At 36.2% G+C, this 19,487-nt stretch overlaps 3 protein-coding genes and 1 pseudogene across 3 annotated transcripts; 3 read left to right on the forward strand and 1 right to left on the reverse strand.

The window, feature by feature from the left end:
- Window positions 1-1,196: 1,196 nt before the first annotated feature.
- On the reverse strand, window positions 1,197-3,747 carry LOC133179778 (uncharacterized). The gene has a single exon (XM_061314468.1). The coding sequence runs from the start codon at window positions 2,163-2,165 to the stop codon at window positions 1,197-1,199; it is 969 nt and encodes a 322-aa protein (XP_061170452.1). The 5' UTR covers window positions 2,166-3,747.
- A 1,023-nt stretch (window positions 3,748-4,770) lies between these two features.
- LOC133179861 (uncharacterized) lies at window positions 4,771-8,939 on the forward strand. The gene is made up of 3 exons (XM_061314557.1): window positions 4,771-4,847; window positions 8,392-8,646; window positions 8,803-8,939. Exons 1-3 carry the CDS (start codon window positions 4,771-4,773, stop codon window positions 8,861-8,863), a joined length of 393 nt encoding a protein of 130 aa, XP_061170541.1. The 3' UTR covers window positions 8,864-8,939.
- LOC133179862 (uncharacterized) lies at window positions 8,867-9,617 on the forward strand (annotated as a pseudogene).
- A 6,523-nt stretch (window positions 9,618-16,140) lies between these two features.
- On the forward strand, window positions 16,141-19,126 carry LOC133179863 (tigger transposable element-derived protein 6-like). The gene is made up of 3 exons (XM_061314559.1): window positions 16,141-16,264; window positions 16,410-17,273; window positions 18,876-19,126. The coding sequence occupies exons 1-3, from the start codon at window positions 16,141-16,143 to the stop codon at window positions 19,124-19,126; spliced, it is 1,239 nt and encodes a 412-aa protein (XP_061170543.1).
- The last annotated feature ends 361 nt before the right edge of the window (window positions 19,127-19,487 follow it).

Here is a 19,487-nt window from a genome sequence, read left to right on the forward strand (position 1 = left end):
TTGAAGCTCAGACTCGTAGAAAGTACCTTCTATAGGATCGTCTGCCAAATCTTTTACTTTGTACACAGGTACTTGGCCTCTTTTGTATCTTTCACTCACTTTAAAAAACTCTTCTGTCCATTTCTGCTGGTAGTCTCTTTGGAAAGGGTGTTTTAGCTGTGATATTCTGACATTATCTCCAATTTTTAATTTGAAAAAGGGTTTTATTTTTTTGGGCACTTTTGTTTTGCTCGAGTCCTTAGGCTTGTTCAGATCATTTTTTGCCAGGTTTGGTTTTTTATTCGTCGACAGATAAGCCGCTAGTCTTATTTCATCGGCATTTTCTTGGTTTACATTAACTGGGGCATTCCCCCCTAATGATCTGTGAGGTCTATTGTTGTAACTTTTCACCAGGTCTTGCAAGACATTCACAAATCGGTAGGTTCGGTTTTTCATAAAATAACGATACATTAGGTTCTTCATGGTACGAATAACCCGTTCGGCATAGTTTGCCTTTGTTTCATTTTGAGTGTACATGACGTTGATTCCCTCTTTCTTCAGAAATGTCTTTACCCAACGATTTTTGAATTCACTACCCTTATCTGTTCTAAGGGTCTTAGGTTTTCTTCCTCTTTGGAAAACTGATTTTAAACCGTCAACAATGTTTTGGTGATGTTTATTTTTCAAGGGGATAATAAATAAATATCGGCTAAATATGTCAATAAGCACTAAGAGGAATTTATAACCATCATTATGAGATGCAATGTTTGAAACGTCTGCCAAGTCCCCATCCCACATAGAATCAATTGTGTTCACTATCACCTTTGAACGCGGAAATGTTTTACGAATAGGTTTATACAGACTATAAGAATCTTCATTGTTTAAAAACTGTCTTATCCTCCGTCTACCAATCTTGTATTTGCCTTCCGTTTTAACAGCCTGATATAATTTTTCAGGACCTGCATATGCACCCGGTTTACCGGGGGTGTAGTAGAGCTCTCTTAAATAATCCGTGTAGTCCGACATATTGGAACATACTAACAATTTCTTTTCGAATGTTCCCTTTTATATCATTGTAAAAAAAACATCGTACGTTTTGAACTACTTTATTTTAATATTGTTAGAATGAAATAATAACACAAAAACTGATACACAATCAATCATATAAGTATATACATATGTTACATTCATATCATTAATCATTTTAGTGTTCATTGTCATTCAAGGTCACTCTCGATGGTTTCCATGTCTGGTAAATCCCCCGCGTTACATTCCATTGACATGTTGTCTTGTGGGTCGTAGCCAAAAGGGGTACATTCGGGACAGCTTAACATTCCTAGTTGATTTTGATGAGACTCACTGAGCATGCAAAAGTCAACGTCCTTTAGTTCTGGAACATATCCATGTAACTCTTCGATGACATCTCTAAGTCTGACAAATTTGTTTTTGTTCAGAGTAACACCTTTTCTTGTAGGTATAGGCTCTTGAACATTGTCTGGCTTCCAGAAGTGTCTTATGTCCACTGTCGGATAGCCTGGTGATAATGACACGAACACACCACCACCAACATGCCACTGTGCTTCTTCGTCCTCTTTTCCAGTGTTGTCTATGTAGTCTTGAATATCTGGTAAAAGAGATTCAAACTTTAACCAACGGGCTAAGGGAAAGGTAACCCCCTTCTTGGTGGCAATGAAACGGCCATGCGATTCTGTGAGGTGACGGATGTGAACGTAAATCTCCCCCTTGAAAGGCATGACCGTGAGGAATAGGTCATTAAAGTCGTCCAAACTTATTCTACATCTTGGCTCTTGAGACTGTTGATGATCAGCGTTTCTTGAACTTCTTTCTTTAGTACCAACGACTAATGATCTTGCCATGGCCAGCTTCTTTTCGTACTCAGACTTTGTGTCATCATCCTTATTCATCAGGAGTCGGGATAAGTCAGCTTGATTGGCTTTCATCAATGCCGTTCTAAACCCCATAAAAGCTCTCGGACCTCGACGTAAAATGATGCTGATCAATTTCCTGTTTTTGTCATAGGTGGTTTTCTCAGCGTCTATCAGTTGTCTCATTTCATCGGTAATTATGTTTGAGGTGTAAAGATGCCCCGCAACATGAACAGCCATCATCTTCTTCACCAATGTCGAGTAGTTTGCCTTTATCAAGTCTTGATGTTTTTGCTCCATTTTTGTTGATGGCAAGGTTTCTCACAAGATACTATCTGAGATACGCTGAAGACTGATGAAAATTTTCAAAATGATACAAGTTTATATATGCTTTAAGTCACGTGACTCATGACTGTAGACTCCCCCTTGACTGTAGACTCCCCCATGACGTCAGTGACTGTAGACTCCCCTTTCGATATGACTTTTCTGTAGATCTGTAGAACACGCTGACTGTAGTTTTCGGCATTACAGATCCTTATTGGCGTCTGAGTTTTGTAAATGTTTCTCCAGTATAGGATTTAGAATTTTTGAAATATAATTTATTCTTCTTTTGAAACGATATCTGTCCAAAGCCATGGTCATCCATTCCCCCTTCCGATCTTCATAGGGAATAAGGATGATCGTTATTTTGTCTGAAAATTTCACCGTCTTGTCCATAGTCCCTCTTCTTTGACAATTCTACATTTTATTCCTGCAACATTTTATATATGATTTTGTGCTTTTAAAATAGATCCATCCATGTGATCTACGGATGCTTTTAGGTACTGCCACTGTGTTTTACTCAAAGTAATTCCTTCGTTCCCCGGTTTTCCGGACTGAAATCGTCGTATGTCAATCTGTATGGTGTCATTGGCACATATCATGGCATATACTTCGTTGGAGAGGGGGTACCGATCCACGTAGGAACATGTTTTAATGACATCTTTTTCCAGTGTAGGGCGTAACACACAGTCTACAGGCGTAAGTTTTTTCTTCCCGTGTAAGACACTGACAGCGACGCACAAAGAAATGATAAGTACAATCGCAAAAAAGCTAGGAATTACGATTGCGATTTTTTTCTTCAATTTCTCTTTCAACATCCCTTTGCATTCGTTACCACAATCACCTGTAAGAAGCTCCATCATTACCATTTGTTCAGCCATCTTTAAGCAAAATGTTTTGTCTATCTACTACATTGCACATTTATATATATATGACCACTCCGTGGGCGGGATTTGGAAAACCCTTTGGTGTCAACTTGAACCTTACAAATTATATTCTCTTAAGGTCTGTGGAAAGTACTTTTTCGGCATAACCCTACGTTTTAATATGTATTCTTCAGATCCCCAGCTGTCTGCAATGTCGTAACCATTTTTCATTTTTTCCTTAAAATCCGCAATACAGTCTTCTTTTCTGTCAAACCATTGACTTTCTTGTAAAGTCCATTTCTTTTCATTTCTTCTTAAAGCATTCCATGCTAAAATTTTCCATTTGTACTGCTTTCCCTGAGTTGCCATCGTTATAACAACACAACTGAGATTTACAAGGTATTTATTCTTATTGTCTAAAAAAAAAAAGGTCAGTGACTGTAGACTCCCATGACTGTAAAATCGTGATCTATAATGTTTGGAAAACCCCATGACGTCATTGACTGTAGACTCCTTGACTGTAGACTCATTCTTTGCACTAAGTTAACCCATGACGTCATTGACTGTAGACTCACTTTTTGCACTAAGGTAACCCAATGACGTCATTGACTGTAGACTCCACCCTTGACTGTGACCTCATATGACCTTTTTGGGAAAAACCCATGACGTCATCCTGACTGTAGACTGACTGTTCTCTGTCCCCCTTACTACTCCTGTGGCACTCCTGCTGTGACAGGTAAGACATCAGAAGATGTACCAATTTTTACACATTGTGTCCTGTTATTCAAATACGAGTGAAACCAATTAATTGACAGTTGATCATAGTTGTAATTCTTTAATTTATCCATAAGAATGTCATGACTTACTAGATCAAAAGCTTTAATTTGCTGAAAGCCAAGAATGTTATGCCTATGAGATTACCTTGGTCCATAGCATGCAACCAAGCATCTGTTAGTTTAGTGAGTGTTGTTTGACAAGAGTGAAATTCTCTGAACCCAGATTAAGATGTTGTAATTAGATCGAAAGTTGAGGTAAAATCTCGCAATTGGTTTGCTATGTGCTCTTCAATTAGTTTGGATAATGTTGGTAGTATAGAAATGGGACGGTAGTTACTAGGGTGTGCTTTGTTACCTTTTTTGTATACAGGGGTGACGTTTGCTTGTTTCAACTTCAATGGAAAAACACCACTACTAATGCTAGTATTAATTAAATGAGTGACTGATTTTCCAGTGATACTAGCTGATAGTTTTAAGAGACGAGGTCCAATGAGACGAGGTCCAATGAAGTCAATGCCTGCCGATTTATTTACATCAAGACCGTTTAACAAATCAAATACTACAGTTTCGCTAATAGGTGTAAGGCTAAAAAAGTTTTCATCACCAAGTTTAGATTTCGTAAATTGTTTTAACAATTCTGGGTCAAATTTGCAGTTTGGTAGATTATGCAATAGCTTACTTGAAATTCCTGTGAAGTGCTCATTAAAAATATTTGCAATTTCTTGTGAATTGTTAGTTTCTGATTCATTATTTATTTATTTTTATTTGTTGTTGTTGTTTTTTTTTTTACACAATACAAGTAATTAACATTTATTCCTATCAATAGATAATATTAAGATAAATTAAATGAGATAAAAAAAAATTTCAGGCTAAGTGACCCACAAAGATTCGGACTTTCAGAAAAATGAGTACGGGGTAATGGAGGATTGACCTTCATCGGATATGGGGATGCACCGCTTCAAGCTCCACGCTAATGGGAAACACAGTTTCACAGCCTATGTCGATGAAAAATGTCGATGGTAATTAGAATCGACGATCTGTTAAATTATTTGAACAATCTATCTAATCCTTAACAAAACCGAAAATCCGAATAAAAAATGTCGCATCTGACATCGGCATGTTTATATCAGTGGGCTGAAATGATGTTAATAACAAGTTTGGCTTTCCAGAAAGCCTGAAATGTCATCTCTTTGGCTTCATTAATGTCACAGAATAAACAGTGGAATGTTATATTATTTTCTCAGCTATTACAAGCAGTAGCATCGCTTTTGAAAAAATGGGGGGTGGAGGACAAAAAAAAAAAAATCGACGATTTAGCTGAACAATCTTTGACAAGGAGAAAAGGGGGCTCTCCAAACTCAACATTTTTTTTTCTTGGAAGGAGGGATTACAACTTTTCCGACAAACATATTTTATATTATAATACATTCTCATGGGATGATTTGACGTACCATACTGCAACAAAAGGTGGAAGAGGGGTCAAGGGTGCGCCTTTTCAATGTTTGGGGAAAAAAGTGGAAGGGGACGGCCCTCCTGGTGCTATGTGCCTGTATTATTTTACCTGTTGTAAATATGCTTTATTCAGGTTAAATATATTTTGTATCATGTCTGTAAAAAATTCTAACCACTGAGAAATATTCGTAAGAATTATTTAAAGTCATATATTACGTTTTTTTTTTTAAAAAAATAAGTTCAGACTACCTATGTTAAAAAGATCTTTCTATTTGTTTTATTACTTTATATAAAAATAGGACTTTCCTGTAAATTACACAATTTAAATCAATCACGTTTCAAAGATATTAGAAATTTAAAGCAAAAACCGATTTATTTACCGATTCAGATTTTAATTAACAGACACAGTTTAATTTTTTTTTTAATCAGTCGAACTATGGAAACATGAGGTTATTCAAATTCAAAATCGGTGAAAAATTTAATTTCAACGTAAATAACATATATCATGTTTAGCTACACCCAATCTCGTATTTTTATTTTTTAGCTCAGATACGCCATATATAGCTTTAACAATTATTCCGAAAGAAGATGGATATAAACTTAGCGTTCCTTTTGACTTTAGTTCTTAGCCGCCTACTACGGCAGCAAAGAAGTTTTAAAGCGCCAACTTAAATTAATCTGAACCTGAATTAATTCCAAGACTTTCCTTATTTTCCTTAATCGTATCGTCTGAAGTGACTTGGCCATCGAGCCATTGGGATTTGATTGATTATCGAGCCACTTTGAATATCAAGGGGAAAATTGAGACACTCCTGCATCATGTCCTTCTGCTGCCAATATGCAGATTCATGTGTTAACGCTATATTATGTATAATATAAGTACATGTACATGTATAGGCTCCTGAGAAAAAAATCATGCATAGAAAGGTAATAAAATTGAAACGTTACCATTTAAAATTAAGTATTAACACATCGAAAAGAACCCCAATCTACCAACATCGATTTTATAGGCTGTTTCATGAGACACACATTTTATAATTTTGGCTTTATTTCAAGAATACGAGGAGTGATTTTTTTTTTTTACCTTTTCTCATTGACAAAAAACGCAAATTAGAATTGCATAAAGAAAATGATAACAGTTGCTTTGTTTATTAACTCTTAAAATCCGAGCCAGGTAAAGAAAACTGTATGTTTTCCTAATACTTTTCTACAGGGGCCGGTAAATTTAAATAAAAAAGAATATAGTGCACACATCCGAGAAAATACTTATATAATGATTCTTTATGATCTTTATTCCAATGCCTGCAGCACTGAGTTACTTAAATCAGAGACATTTATGTTTCTGCCTAAATTGTGTTTTTAGGCAAAATTTCTTTTCTTCGAACTTTATTATAATTATTTTTTTTTTTTTTTTGAATAAGTTCTGTTTTATTTTTCATATATACGGCATTAATTATCGATTGACTAAAGTACACATAAAAGTAAAGTTTTTGCCATTGTATTTATGCATTTAATGTGAGTTGTTATTTCAATGTTTTCACTGTTTTCTTTCGTCAGTAAATCTTGGATCCACGCCTTGGCTGATACATTCAATATGCCTTGCTTTGTGTATTTTGATCCCCGCGCGCTGACCATCGTTTTACGCAATAGCCTAGATGCAATGTTTATGTATATAAACCGTTAATGAAGACCCACCACCACCCAAGTGATCCTATCTCTATTACTCTTAATGAACACTGGTGTAGTTTTACTTTAACTTTAAGATGGACCATTTTGTTTAATAATAATAAGAAGACTTTGGTCAATTTGGTTTACATCTCTATATTTAGAAATCGTGTCATCGTCAGTCCCTTTGCCAGCTTATCAATGGCAGCTTACACTAGGACTTTACTTCCGGTGATTCAAACTTAATGTGTCATCTCCCGAGGGAGATGACAAAAAGGTGAGCAAAGCTCAAATCATTAATAAACAATTTTGCAAAACGTTTTAACAACTTTCAGGTGTTCTCTTTAGATTGAAATGTATTCCGCGAAACCCAAATGGCAGAAGCTGCAAAAAGAAGTACAATTATATTTTACTTTCATTTTTCAAATTATGATTTTTAAAAGCATGGCTATTATAAGAAATGAACGCAAAGTCAGATTATATTTTGACCCTAAAAATTCTCTTTGACTCCCGCAAGTTTACTTCAAAGGGTCATGATCCTTGGTTTTCAAAGTTAGCAGAAACACTGTACTCGTTGCATAGAGCTTCAGCACAAGGCAGGAGAAGTAGTTAAAGGATAAGCGGTAGAATATTGATTGTAAGTACAAAGTAAGATGAATTGTTTAATTTTTAGATATATTGAATTTATTGTGAAGTTCTTAATTTCACTGACATTAATACTGATTTTCTGAAATATGGTGGAGTTGCCCACAAACACATTGTGTGATACTCGTTACAAAGAGGTTCAGCACAAGGCGGAGAAGTAGCTAAAGAATAATAGGTAGAATATTGATTGTAAATACAAAGTAAGATGAACGGGTTTATTTTAGATATATTCTATTTATGTTTAGATTCCTTAAACCAACAGTCTTTTTTCAGGGTTTGTTAATTAACTCCTCTAAGCTCATATTATCAACATCTCAACAGCACAAGAATAGCTATAAATAAAATGGAAGTTGGAACTGGCAGGTATCAAAGAATCGTGCACCAAAACATATGATACTTAAATTAATAATCCCAGATGAAGTGCAGATGAGTAAATTGGAACCACCTGACTGGAGTCATGATTTTGTCTCTTTTATTTTTATTATCATTTTTTAATGGAGGTAGGTTCACTTTATCCATTAAATGGCCCGTCCATATTGCAATTCAGTATATAAATTCAAATGTCATCCCATTTCAGACATCAATATGAAGTAGAGATTTGGGGCTTTCATTTCCTATAAATAAAAATGCAGGTATTGGGGTTTTTTTTATTGGCGTTTTTTTTTAATTTTCTGTAATGAATGTTTAATATTGTATGAAATTGTTTTGTTCAACACTCAAGTCAATTTAATTAAGGGGACTCATGTTTCCTTTAATATTTTTTTTATTATGTGGTTAGCATTTATATAATTCTGTTTTAAGGACATGCACAGTGGGACCAGACAACATTTCTGGATACACGAAAGTGCTTGCCTTGGCTGACTCTTTAGTGACACTAAGGGACAAGGCCACAATGACTACAGCACAAGTTCAGCAACTGAAAGATCTGTGGTCAGCACTTTCGGAGTATGACAGGAGGCGGACAGTTTTCCCATCTCTGTTCTCTAAAGATCCAGGACAGGGAAGATTCAGGCACAAACAAAAGAAAGTTGCTCCAGGAGTAGAGAGTATTGAGAGGTAAAACCATGTACATGTATTAAGATATCTATGCCTTCATTTATTCAATATTGTGTTGTTTCACAAGAACTATTAATTTAAAAAAAAATTATGTAATTATGTAAAATTGTGTTAATTCCACCAGGTCTGTGTATACTAACATTGAATTGCTTTTAGGGTAATTCTGGGCCCGAACCAAAGTCCTGCCCAGTGGCCAAACTGCAACCGTTACACTTAGGCAACTGTGGAGAAATTGATCCAGTTTTACCCGAGTGACCAGAGAAGAGATGGCAAGGTGGTTATCACAAAATGGAATGCTGTCCTTGAGGCCTAACACAAGATCAGAAAGACCATTTTGAATAACCACTTGGCAATGAAGGTGACCGATATCCAGCTTCCTCTCCTTAACAAGACACTTCAGCAGTGGTTAGTTGAGGTCTTTGCTTTTAATTGATTTGATAGAAGTCAATCATTATTTAGAGAAATACAATAACATTGAATTTAAAACATAAACATTTTGAACTTTAAAACTTCTGTGGCACTTGAATGCAAAATTGATATACATGTATTTAAAATTTAAAATGCAGGTTCAATGAGGAAGTAAGGAACAAGACAAGAAGGTCCTTCTCCAGGGACTTGTGCTGCCTATACCCACTATGACAGTTGCTAGGGCACCAGAGGCAGTGTCTAAGCCGATGTCTCTTCCTTCAGGCAGCACAGAACCATTTTCATTCCACGACCCACCTTCAACAATTGGCATGGCTAAATAGGAGAGGAGACGAAGGAAACCAACTTCCACATTCAGACCTACAGTGGCTCCTATTCTCCCTCATCCTACTCCTAGCAACCATGGAATCACCTTTCAGCTGGTTACCCAAATTGGTAACTCTACAGTTTTGATTCCATCCAGCCAAATTCCATACTCTACAGAGCAGTATTGAAAAGGAAAGAGGAGCAGGAAGAGCTATGAATGCCAAAGAGGAAGTATGTGAGAACAGCCACTACAGTCAAATGTGGAAAGTGTGGAGAAGACAGGACCCCACCAAACCATCAACAGTACATGGGGTACCGATACTGTGCCAAGAAGGATGAAATGTCTTTTAAGGTGTGGAGAGAGAAGTTGCAGAAGAGTGGAGCAGCGAGAAAGAAGAAGTGTGTTTTTTTAAATGTATAAAAAGATAATTTTGACTGTCCCCGCGTGACGCAGTGGTTAGAGCGTCTGCTCTAGAGTCGCGAAGTAGGGAGTTGATCCTTACGTCGCGGGTTCGAATCCCACTGTGGGACGTGGAGACCGGTCTTTCGGATGGGACCGTATAAACCAAGGTCCCGTGTCGCAGAAGGTGCTGGCACGAAAAAGACCCCTCACTGCTCAATGGCCTTAAGTGCCGAGTATAGGACAAAATTTGCAGCTCTCCACCGGCAAGTGGTGGCGTCTCACCATGAGTGAAAAATTCTCGAGAGGGACGTTAAACAAAATACAATCAATCCGTGACAAGTGTTTTGTCATGGAATGAAGTAGATTTCAGTTGTGATGTTTATTTATCACTGTTATCGTCACCATTCCTTTGATTTCGACGCCATTTTTTGTATTGAACAGACTCTAATATATAAACCAGACCCGAACCGAAATCCGGAAAAATGGAACCAGAACCGAACAACTTGTACAGCGGTTTTCGGTTATTTCGGGTACTCGTGACAGCCCTACAGTTATTATTACACAGGTAACAATGTTCTGCGGACGTAAAAGCGATTGAAAAAAGGCCGAAACTTGGTTAAAAGTAACCGAATTCAAGCAGATTCCTTTCTGTTTGAAGAAGGTGATATGTACCTGTTAGGTATTGTTGGAACATCCATGAAAAATAAGGTAAAATGTTGAATTTAGTACTAAGTTACCAAAAGAACTGATATATTACTTTGCAAACTATAAAATTTACATTATACAGTCAAATTCAAAGGTCTTCCTAAAACATCACTTAAGTTCCTCTGAGTCACAACATGTTTTTTTAAGACCACAATGTACATATCAAAATGTCATCTATTTACAAGTTTATACATGGTCACAGTTCATTTATTACTCTCATAAAAATTGTCCAAGAAATCGTCCATGAAATCTGATAACAAGTCCATCACTGGCACCTCTTTCATTTCTTCAGTATAAGAAAAGTTTATTTCTTTAATAATTTCTGAATGTCCCTCCTTGTGTTCATTTTTTCTATCAATTAACTGAATGGTAATGGATTTCTTTTCCTCGGAAACATTGTCTTTTTCTTCCTCATTACTGTCCACGGCATTCTCTTCGGTTTTGTCACAATCCTCAGAATCTTTTGATGGCTCGAACTCTTCTTCATCAGATGAAATATCCTCATAAAAGTCACTTGTCACTTTTCACGGTAAAATCCATATTCCGGTCATTAGAAAAATTTGGAATATCTTCTGGTGAAAGGTCATCTAAAACTTCCATTAAACTGTGTTGCGAAAAATAATGTCTTTTAAAGTTGAAATTCTGTAAATATCCGTTGACAAATGTACTGATAAACTTTCTTCTTGGAATAATGGTGTTCTTCTAAATGTCTTTGTAAATTCCTTTTATATTTGTACGTAATATTGCAGTCAAAACATTGGAACATGTTCACATAGAAGTGAATTTTAAGTATTTATTTTCTAAATCTTGTTGGGGTTTTTATAAGCCTGCCCAGTCTTGTTTTCTTGGGTTCCATCTGGGTTTGGGTTGACAAATGTCCATTATTCTCCTCCCTGTTCCTCTCTAACGGTATATCCTGGGTCTTGTCTTTAACAGGTAAGGTGTTTTCGACTTCAGAATTTCCAGTGTTGTTAAATTGACCTTCAATGTTCTCTTCAGGGACTTCATCACTTGGGCATAAATTTGGAATGATAACATCTGGTTCACTATTTGTAGCTTTCTGAATAATGCGTTGCGTTTTCAAATAAGTTGTCTTGTTCACTTTCAATGGTTTAAGATTGTGCGCATGAATTACAACAGGTTTTGAAGAAATAGAATGTTGAATTCGATATAACACATCACTGAGTTTTTCAGTCACAACCCAAGGTCCACTCCCAATTTCTTGCAAGTTTAAGTTTGGTTCCTAATATTTGTTGAGGTTGGAAACGACACACAGTATCACCAACACAGTATTGAATTTTTCTCACATTTTGATCATAATTTTTCTTCTGAGTTTGGCTACTTTTCTTGGTTTCTTCTCTAGCAATTTCATGGCATTGATCTAATTTTCGTTTCAACTCACGAACATTGTCATGATAATTGTTTGAGACACCAATGACACTATTATCTTGATCAGAGAATAAATCAACCGGCATCACCATTTCTGTTCCAAATAACATTCGGTAAGGACTTATTCCAGTTGTTTCATGCACAGTACTGTTGTAAGCCATGGAATTTGTCCCAATCATTTTGATGTAAGGTAATGTATTTTGACAGCATATCTATAATTGTACGGTTCAACCTCTCTACCATTCCATCTGATCTTGGGTGAAACGGAGTTGTACGGGTTTTCTGAATTCCAAGTAATGAACACAAGTTTTGAAAAAGTTGACTTTCGAATTGTCGGCCTTGTAACGCAGAAGGGCATCCATAACGTTTAATCCATCCTTTGAATATAACATTAGCGACAATTTCAGCTTCCATATTTGGGATCGGGAATATTTCAACAAACTTCGTAAAATAATCTGCTACCACAAGAAAACGGTCCAGCAGTATCTGCTGCTATTCTTTCCCAACGTCCTCCTGCTATGAACGATTCCATAATACTTCGCTTTTGTCCTTGTGGATTCTTTCTTTCTTCACACACATAACACGATTTCACATAATCGGTCACATACTCAAGAATTTTTGGCCAGTAATTAGAACTCTTGATTCACTTTACGAATATTCCTCTGAATTCCAAAGTGTCCTGAAACTGGTGAATCATGGAGATACCACATCACGCATTGATTTAGGTGTACATATCCTCAATCTCACTTTATTCAATTCCATCCATTTAACACACAAAACATGTTGGTGAACTTCTAGAATTTCTTATCTATTGTCCCAAAAGGTACACTCAGGATCAAATTCTGTGATTACACTACTAGATGGTTTGTTTTCAGATCAAAATTTCTCAAACAATTGAAGAATCGGCCCAATTCCTTTGTCATTTTCTTGTTGATTACGAGTTTCTTCAAACGTAAGTTGTAGATCTGGTATTTCTCGTTGTTTAGCACGACGTGGACGATTACGTTTTCTCCTTGTAGTTGGTACTGTTTCAGGCTCAGAATCACTTTTCTCTTCATCCTTACTTGTCACATTTAATAACTGGAAAATGTCACAGATGATGTCATTTGCCCCCTCGATAGTCTCATTTGAATTTTCCCGCAGATCTTTCTCACATGAGTCACTAAATCACCATCATCGATACTATGTTTTTGTTTACACTGTTTACAAGTTTTTTTCATTTAAATCCTCTTTTGATAATCGGTAATGTGTGCACAGTACAAAAAAAGTTGAACGCAACGTAAACATTAAAAATAACAAAGATCGTGCCCTGCTTACAAATTTCCTTGTCGTTCAATTCATTAAACTGAAATTATTTTTGAATTAAAAAAATGTAAACAAAATGGCAATATGCAATTGATCACATGCCCCTTTAAAAAGTTTACAAACCAATTCTAAAGTAAAGCCAAAATTAAACCTGTTATGTACCAAATCAATAAAAGTAAGTAATAGAAATTATCAATATTCAGACATCTTCCAGGAAGATATTTTTTACTTTGACTTGATTCTCTTTGACAACAACTTGTCTTATTGCCTCTTCCTGTAATGTTGAAAATAATGAAAAGATTTGTGCAAATATGTATTTTTTTTATTATTTCCATAGAATACTAAAGATATATTTTAATAATTTAAGATTCGCTCTCTTAAAGAAGATGGGCGTGTTTGGCGTGTGATCTGCAGGAATCATGTGTACGAAACATTTATAGTTTAAATGTCCACGATTTGGTTGGCTGACCACAGCTGGACAGGCTTTACAAAGCTACGCACATAGGAAAATGTTATATTTAGTATGAAATAACATGTCAAATTGTAATATTTAGGTCCGCTTATCTTAATAATCAAACTTTAAGATAGTAATGCTTCACATAAATAATAAACACCTACAAGATAATAAGGGTATAGTTAAATGCAATTACAAGTACGTGTATATTAAAGTGTTACATGTAGTAAGAATTGCTTTCGCTCTTGATGCAACAGAACCAGAATATACCCATTTTAAAATAAATCAGGACAAAAATATTAAACTGACAAAAGAATTGATTGCTTTCATTAAAAAAAATATTAACGCTCCATGCGAGGATCGAACCAAAAAGTTCCCGACTCCATTTGCATTGAACGGGTAACGCATATTACTGAGCTATCACGGCTACACGTACAATTTGGCTTTTAAAACGTCAATAAAGCATCGCATTTACACATTGGAATTTTTTTGGAAAAAGTTCATTTTTTATGGTCTCTGGGTATTCTCTCCATTTTTTACAAATGATTGTTTGTTTCTTTGAACTAAAATTCATACCAATAACGTTTGAAAATCATGGAGAGATGACCCAGAGATAAATTTTTTTTAGAAAAACGTGTTTAAAAATGTGACATTTCGTACCAAATGAATCATCTAGCCTATTTTCAAGTCATTTTTTAGCAAATCAAAATACAATTTCGGGAAAATATATCCCTTTCCTATTTCACAGGAACCCAAATGATCAAAAGAGTGCTAAAATTTCGTTTGATAGATCAATGAAATTTTCACTTTTCAAATGCGCCCAGATTCCTGCCGAATGTCAATCAAAAGCGCCCTCGTTCTTATTGACTGCTGTATAATGACGTTATGAGTTTAAGTTGCTTAAATCTTACCTGTACAACTTTGCCCTTGATAGACACCCTAATTTTAGGGGGACCTCAAAGCCTCAGAGACAGGTTTTGTGGGTGCTGGCGGGGGTTTAAGATGTGGCGGGCCTGAGTCACAATATCTTCAGGCACCTCAACAGCTGTGGACGGAAACACCTTTGTATTTGTGGTTACAACCACAGCGTCTAACTTCTTCATAATGTTTCTAAAAATCAGACTCTGGCCTTCTCTGAACCTCTGAAATTTGGTATTGTCATAGACTGTGCACTTGACAGCCTTGGATGAGTCTGCAACTGAGCAGTTAATAACTCTGTCTTCCCCCTTGTCATTTTTGTAAGCGAATTCATTGTCCTTGGAAATCACCTTCACTCTGATACTTTTAGTGTAGGGAAATTGTCCACTCTGTCCCATTATATTCTGGCAAGGAAATTGAAGAAGCCTGATGTCACCGAGTTCATCAATTGATGAAAAGAATAATTTTGTTCCAGCAAATTTCAAATTGATGAATTATTTAGGACATCCTGGTTAAAATCCCCCATTACAATTGTTGGTTGGGACAAATTTATGGTTCATTGCAGGACTTCCATTAATGCGGCAAAATTTGGTTTTGTTGCATTTCTTGGTGGACAATATATGAAACATACATTAACCTGATTCACTTTTGAGATGAGCAATTCTATTCCATTTATGGAACATGCTAAGGGGATGTTAATGTTGTCTTTGTGAAAAATAGACATTCCATGTTTACTTTGCTGATGATCTGCACAGAAGTGCGAAAATTTGTCAATACATAGTTGCAGGTCAGATTTGTAAACTATGGTTTCACACAATGCAAGAACATCAACTTTTTTAAAGAATATATCTTTTCTCAGATCATGTACAGTGCTACCTCGGTATATTGCCCCCCGTTATATTGCCACCCCCGCTTATTGCCAAGAAATCTCCAAGAACGGATTTCCCCCTGTGTTAATACACCCGTTATATTGCCACCCCCGCTTATTGCCATCCGCCACTGTGTTTGAGAAACAAATAGTCAAATTATCTAAGGTAAACCCTCGATAACAATGCCAATTACCTAGCACGTGTCGGTGAATTAGACATCATAGCGGACGGTGCTTTGACAGTGGTTTCGGTGAAGCGTGACTGGCTGGACATGGAATTCAGGTAAATTAAAGATAATGTTGAATAAAACTCAAATTAAACATAAGTCTTCGGTGTTGTTTTTTAAAAGATAGCAGTGTTATTTCAATTAATAATGGAAACACCAGGCAAGAGGAAACGCACAACTTTAGATTACGAAAAACAACAAATAATTGTGCAATATTCTAAGTTGCACCCAAAATCGAGCCAGCAGGAATTGGCAAACCATTTCACCGCTCTTTGGAATATTGATGTAAAAAGACGGACAGTTGGTGAGATTCTGACAAAGTCAATTTGAAAATGTCGACTGTGAAGGTACACCGCCGAGAAAACGTCATAGAAGTGCTCATTATGCTGATATGGAATCAGCTTTATTTATGTGGTTTTCTAATGCGAGGGCACAAAACATACCAATTTCTGAAGAAATACTAAAAACTAAGGCTAAACAATTCGGAACAGAAATGGGTATTACTGGATTTTCTTATTCAAACGGTTGGCTATCGAGGTTCAAGATGCGTCATGGGATTTCCTCACAAATCATTTCTGGGGAAAGTGCTGGTGTTGACCCTCAATTAATTTCAGATGGTAGACAAAAAGCTGCAAGTGTTATTAAAAATTATGAATTAAAAAATGTGTTCAATATTGACGAAACTGGTTTATTTTATCGTCTCCTTCCGGATGGATCATTAACGACTGCAGATGCGACAAAAGGTGTGAAAAAAAATTAAAGATAGAATAACTATCGCGCTTTGCTGCAGTGCCGATGGCAGTGAAAAATTAAAACCATTTGTTATTGGAAAGGCTGGAAATCCTCGTTGTTTTAAAAATTTCAATGTTGGACTTTACTGTGACTATGTACATAATAAAAAGGCTTGGATGACATCAGTAATTTTTTCCGATTGTCTTCAAAAATTCAACAGTAAAATGAGACGACAAAATCGCGAAGTCTTGCTTATAATGGATAATGCACCCAGTCATATTATCCCAACACTTTCAAATGTGAAAATTCATTTTCTTCCTCCAACAACAACCAGTCACCTACAACCGCTTGATTCAGGAATTATACAGAGTTTTAAAAAACATTACAGTAAACAACAGTTGTCTCACTTGATAAAGTGTATCGATCGAAGGGAAACACCGTCCCTATTTTTAGACTCTGCTATTCGATACGTGAAAATTGCTTGGGATTCCGTAACCAGTGAGACTATTATTAATTGTTGGGCACATAGTGGGTTGATCAAGAAACCTGAAGGAATAACAGAATCTGACGACAGCACTCAGGGTACTAGCAAACTTGAAAATATGTTACAACGGGTTCAGGAGGATTTAGATATGGACCCAGACATGAGACTAACTATTCGACAATTCATCGATTCAGATCGTGACGCCAACCCGACCGAAGTTTTAACTGACTCTGAAATTCTGGAGACAGTAAAAAAACCTACTTCCGAATCAGAATCTGAAGACAGTGACAATGAACCTAAAAATATTTACATACCGTCAATGTCAGAAGCTAAAACTGGTATCGACAACGTTCTTAAGTTCTTGGAGCATGACGAGAGAACGACAGAACAAGAAATTAATAAGTGTTTGAGTATTCAGACATATTTATTTCAACTGAGTCAAAACTCTAGCAAACAAAAAACAATTAGTGACTTTTTCAAAAAGAAATGAAAGTCGCGTTCTGTTCTTTTATTAACACACGTAACATAAACAAAATGTAACAAAATAAATTGTGTATATATATTGACTTTGTTTTGATAGTCTACAATTGTAATTTTTGGAAGAACTCGTTATATTGCCACCCTCGCTTTAATGCCAAAATCAGTTTTGGACAAAAGTTGGCAATATATCGAGGTAGCACTGTATGTGCTTTTTCAATGAACGGCAGTTGTGAAAGCATATAACAGTACCATTTGTTGCAAGGTCACGAATAACTGGTAATTTCAATTGCAATTTGAAGTATATGTATATCTTGGGGAATAAACTGGTTTCCTTCACGCATCCTTCATAATTTCATTCAAATCAAATAATAATGGGGGTGGGAGGTGCAGAGATGTACATTATCCACGCTTAAAGTGCATTGGGAATATGCATTGAAAGTTACGTGATTTTTCGCTCATACATCTCATAAGGATATCGAATACCTGCCGTTCATATTGATCAGAGTGATCTTCAATAAAGTTTTCCAACTCATCGATATTCAACACATGTTACATGTATATGTGCTGAGTTGGCAGAGCACTCGCACCGAGATCGGGAGGTCGTGAGTTCGAATCTCGGCCGCGACTGACCTAAGTCGATAAGAAATGGGTAGCCAACTGTTCCTTCGCCATGCGCTCGGCACTTTGAAGTGAAAGTTGCGGGTCCTTCGGATGAGACCTTAAAAACCGAGGTATAGCTAGTTTCATATCCAAAGGTTTTCGGTGTTACTACCAGAGGCAACAAACTTTATCATTTTACAACGCATACATGCAATGTTGGCTTCGCAATATGACTTCCTCGACTATACCTCGTTATTATAATCATACACTGAAAATTAATAAGCTTACAAAAATAAACTATTGCAGAATTTTGTGCTTTTATCATTATTTAGCAGTAGGGTGTTGATGATGGTGCCTTGATGATATTAGTTAGGATTTTAAGTTAAATATGAATTAAATATATGTTAAATATTCTTTAAAAAAAATGCCCCAATACTTACATAAATCCTTTGATCAATACGAAAGCAAGAACCTTTTGAGATTCAATCTGCAGAGGAGAAGTACAAGTTTAATTGCCAAAGATAAATTAGAGTATATGTACACCTTAATCCAGATAAGATACTTTTTAAAGTCGAAGTGTTGCATAATACTTTTAGAATTCTATTATCTAAACAGGCATTTTATCCAGTCTACTGGAGTTATAGATTAGTCTTCTGTACATAAAAGCACTCCACTTCACTTGTGTCGTATAAAAAAGATTGTTTTTTTTTAACTCTATAGCAGGCAACACGTGTTCCTTGGAACACTTTAGTTTAACATTGATTAGTTAACTTCAGTTAAGTTGGTAAAGATTGTATGTTTTATTATGTCCAATTACATACTCTTTATTTAAAACTTCAAAAGATTTGGTCACCTTGTTGGGCACAGTGCGACATCCTAGCTGCATTTTGTATTAGCTTTTTAGATCATCATCTGAAATATCCCCGTTTTAGGAGAGCCTGGATGTGGTTCTTGGATTGTGGCAAAGGATAGAGAGGAATCCAGTTACATGGGTGCCAATGTTCTATCACATACTAGAACAACTTTTATGAAAAAAGGTTCACTGAACTGTGTTAATTTATCGGAGGCCCTGAAGGCCGCAACAGGAGAATCAAAGAAGATGACACAATATATGCATGTTGACGCAGGATATTCACAGAGAGTTTCAAATGAACACTATTTCAGTTGTGATTGTGTCAAATGAATTTAAAGTATATGTTTTGAAATTTCAAAATTTTACTTTAATTTTAAACAAATTTTACAGGCGCAGTGGTTAGAGCGTCTGCTCTAGAGTCGCGAAGTAAGGAGTTGATCCTTACGTCGCGGGTTCGAATCCCACTGTGGGACGTGGAGACCGGTCCTTCGGTTGAGACCGTGTAAACGGAGGCCCCGTGTCGCAGTAGGTGCTGGCACGAAAATAATCCCCCACTGCTCAATGGCCGTAAGTGCCGAGTATAGGTCAGAATTTGTAGACCTCCACCGGCAAGTGGTGGCGTCTCCATATGAGTGAAAAATTCTCGAGAGGGACGTTAAACAACATACAAACATCAAAGGAGTAAGAGTTA

This window comes from Saccostrea echinata, unplaced genomic scaffold (genome assembly GCF_033153115.1).
Source record: "Saccostrea echinata isolate AGI-Se365-2 ecotype Australia unplaced genomic scaffold, CSIRO_AGI_Sech_v1 ptg000005l, whole genome shotgun sequence".
Lineage (NCBI taxonomy): Eukaryota > Metazoa > Mollusca > Bivalvia > Ostreida > Ostreidae > Saccostrea > Saccostrea echinata.

Coding starts and splice junctions, on each gene's coding strand:
- LOC133179778 (XM_061314468.1), bottom strand. CDS start 2,165: ATGGAGCAAAAACATCAAGACTTGATAAAGGCAAACTACTCGACATTG.
- LOC133179861 (XM_061314557.1), top strand. CDS start 4,771: ATGGGGATGCACCGCTTCAAGCTCCACGCTAATGGGAAACACAGTTTC. Junction 4,848..8,391: donor GTCGATGAAAAATGTCGATG/GTAATTAGAATC, acceptor TTCTGTTTTAAG/GACATGCACAGTGGGACCAG. Junction 8,647..8,802: donor GGAGTAGAGAGTATTGAGAG/GTAAAACCATGT, acceptor AATTGCTTTTAG/GGTAATTCTGGGCCCGAACC.
- LOC133179863 (XM_061314559.1), top strand. CDS start 16,141: ATGGGTATTACTGGATTTTCTTATTCAAACGGTTGGCTATCGAGGTTC. Junction 16,265..16,409: donor CCCTCAATTAATTTCAGATG/GTAGACAAAAAG, acceptor AAAAAATTAAAG/ATAGAATAACTATCGCGCTT. Junction 17,274..18,875: donor AGAAATTAATAAGTGTTTGA/GTATTCAGACAT, acceptor TCCCCGTTTTAG/GAGAGCCTGGATGTGGTTCT.